Below are 2,151 nucleotides of genomic sequence, written 5' to 3' on the forward strand. Positions count from 1 at the left end.
CGCTCTGTGTGCATGCGCGCTCCCGCGGCCAGGGGATACAGATCCTGGCGGGGATAAGTACATTGGCACGACACCGGGAGTGAAGAGTCAACCTCCGTGTTTTCAAACGCAGGAGGCAGTTTTGGTTGTCCAATATATTAACTCCCGGAAACGTCACCGGTAAATTGCATGCTTCAAACATGTTCACATTGGAAGTCACAATCCTTTCAGTTGTATGAAGGGAATTTTTAGTATTGTGCATTGTGTGAAGTCACAACCGGCATATAGGAAACTAGCTACAAACGGTAAGCACCCGTAAAGTGCCATTATAGACTTATTTTACTTAGTTGTGTTCGCAACTACTAGCTACATAGCTAACATTAGCCTGATGTTAACCCACGTGTTAATATACTTTCATTGTTTACATACTCGCCTTATAATTACACGTTTAAGAAAAAGAAACATAACCAGGCAATGTTACGTCTGTCCGGTGCTACACAACGTTAATTCTTGGGGAAAAGTTGTGGTATCGATACTTAAATGAGCCGTTAGCCACCGCTGTTTGAAAGCAGTGCTGTGAGCCGCCGTTGGGTGGAGCTGTGTAGAGTGTTTTGAAGTCGTACTATGGACTATAACAAGGAAAATAAAGATGATGATGGTAAGGAAGGCGGAAAACACGACCACTTCTTTATTGAGGACTACGATAGCTCAGAAGGAGAAGAAGAGATTAAGTTCAGTCACCAGAAACATAACAGCAGCTGTAAACAAGCTGCACGAGTCAGCAGGGAAAGGTCTCCTCCGCTCCTCCTGGCATTCAACATCACCTCTGGACGGCCGCTTCAGATCAGCAGTCCTACGTCCAGTTTGGACTTGAAGGAGGAAGAGAAGGAGGACAGTGAGCAGCCCATCGAGGAGTGGATGATCCTGGGAGGAGAGGAGCAGGTGGAAGACTCAAGCATCCAGCTCAACATGAGCTACTGGAGGAGCTCCGAAGATGACTCTGGAGATGAAGGTTAGACTTTACTTGATCTCACTCTGGGTTAACATGGTTGCTGTCTATCATACTTTTTTAACAATATTTTTCTATTAGTTGAATTTGCATTGCGGGAATTTAAAATGTTTAGGCTACCTGAAGAAAAAAGTTCTTATGTCCAGCAACATGAATTGAATAATTTGCTTTGATATGTAATATTTAAAAAAATAACTATACAAGAATGAAACACAAAAATCTACAGCCTTTCTGTAAACCATATTTTGGCTCAGGCAGAGCATGTTGACATATGCTACATCTGTGTAGGTTAACTTCTGATGTTGGTGGATACAGTGTATGTAATGAGATTATCACTTCTCAGTATCTCCTACAGCATAGAAGATAACTCCATGGGCAGTAATATATCATATTCAGCAGAGTGGGCTGCTCAGACATTTATGTGTGTTAATGTACCAACACAAGATATTGACAGGAAGAAGATGAGTTCATATAGGAAAACATTTCGGTAATTACATTTTATGCAAATTTCTGTTAATTTATTGGAGTGGAGTTTGTGTACTAACAGTATTCAGAGACAGCATGCACTGATTTTGTTATAGATATGTTCTGCTTCACATCAGTAAAGATACACACATTCACACCAGGACGCTGCACAACCACTCCATCTTGTGTTGCTATCCAGCAGCTCCATTGTAGCAGAGAGGTTTTTCAGTTTTCTACTCACATCTCCCCTCAGTGATAGTTATTATGTAAAGGTGTTTTCCAAGTCCTGAGAGCAACAGCTTTTATAAGACTTTGAAAAGACTAAATCTACTATGCTTGGGAAAAACTCCCGATCCATCCTTAATTTGTAAAAGGTTATTTTATCAATTGTGTGTTACATTTGAAGAGGTAGCTTGTCCGAGAATTGTACGATTAGCGTATGTCTTGAACTGTGGAGTACATTTACAAAACTTAGTCTAACTTTCTTGTTGGTCATTCTCTCCATCATAGATCAGAATGGGAAATCAGTAAAGAATATCTGGGCTGTATCAGAGAAAGACAAGGTAACTTCTTTTAATTTTCAGGAAAACTACAGTAGAGACTTTGTAATTCATGGAAGCATTGGACGAACATGCACTGGTGCACGCGCGCCGATTGTCTTTTTGCTGTTTGTACTGAAGGCGCTAATGTCAGTTCTT

General features: G+C 40.9%; 1 protein-coding gene across 2 annotated transcripts in view; it reads left to right on the forward strand.

Moving 5' to 3' along the window:
- The first annotated feature begins 134 nt into the window (after positions 1 to 134).
- Positions 135 to 2,151, forward strand: part of LOC117951706 (zinc finger CCHC domain-containing protein 7-like) — a 6,374-nt gene continuing 4,357 nt past the window's right edge. Inside the window, exons 1-2 of one of the 2 annotated variants that reach the window (XM_034883546.1) lie at positions 135 to 991; positions 1,964 to 2,016. In XM_034883546.1, the coding sequence (XP_034739437.1) occupies positions 604 to 991; positions 1,964 to 2,016 (441 nt within the window). In that variant the 5' untranslated portion in view covers positions 135 to 603. The remainder of the gene's footprint in view (positions 992 to 1,963; positions 2,017 to 2,151) is intronic. The other variant, XM_034883547.1, reaches the window with a different exon arrangement.

This window comes from Etheostoma cragini, chromosome 10 (genome assembly GCF_013103735.1).
Source record: "Etheostoma cragini isolate CJK2018 chromosome 10, CSU_Ecrag_1.0, whole genome shotgun sequence".
In the NCBI taxonomy this organism is placed as follows: domain Eukaryota; kingdom Metazoa; phylum Chordata; class Actinopteri; order Perciformes; family Percidae; genus Etheostoma; species Etheostoma cragini.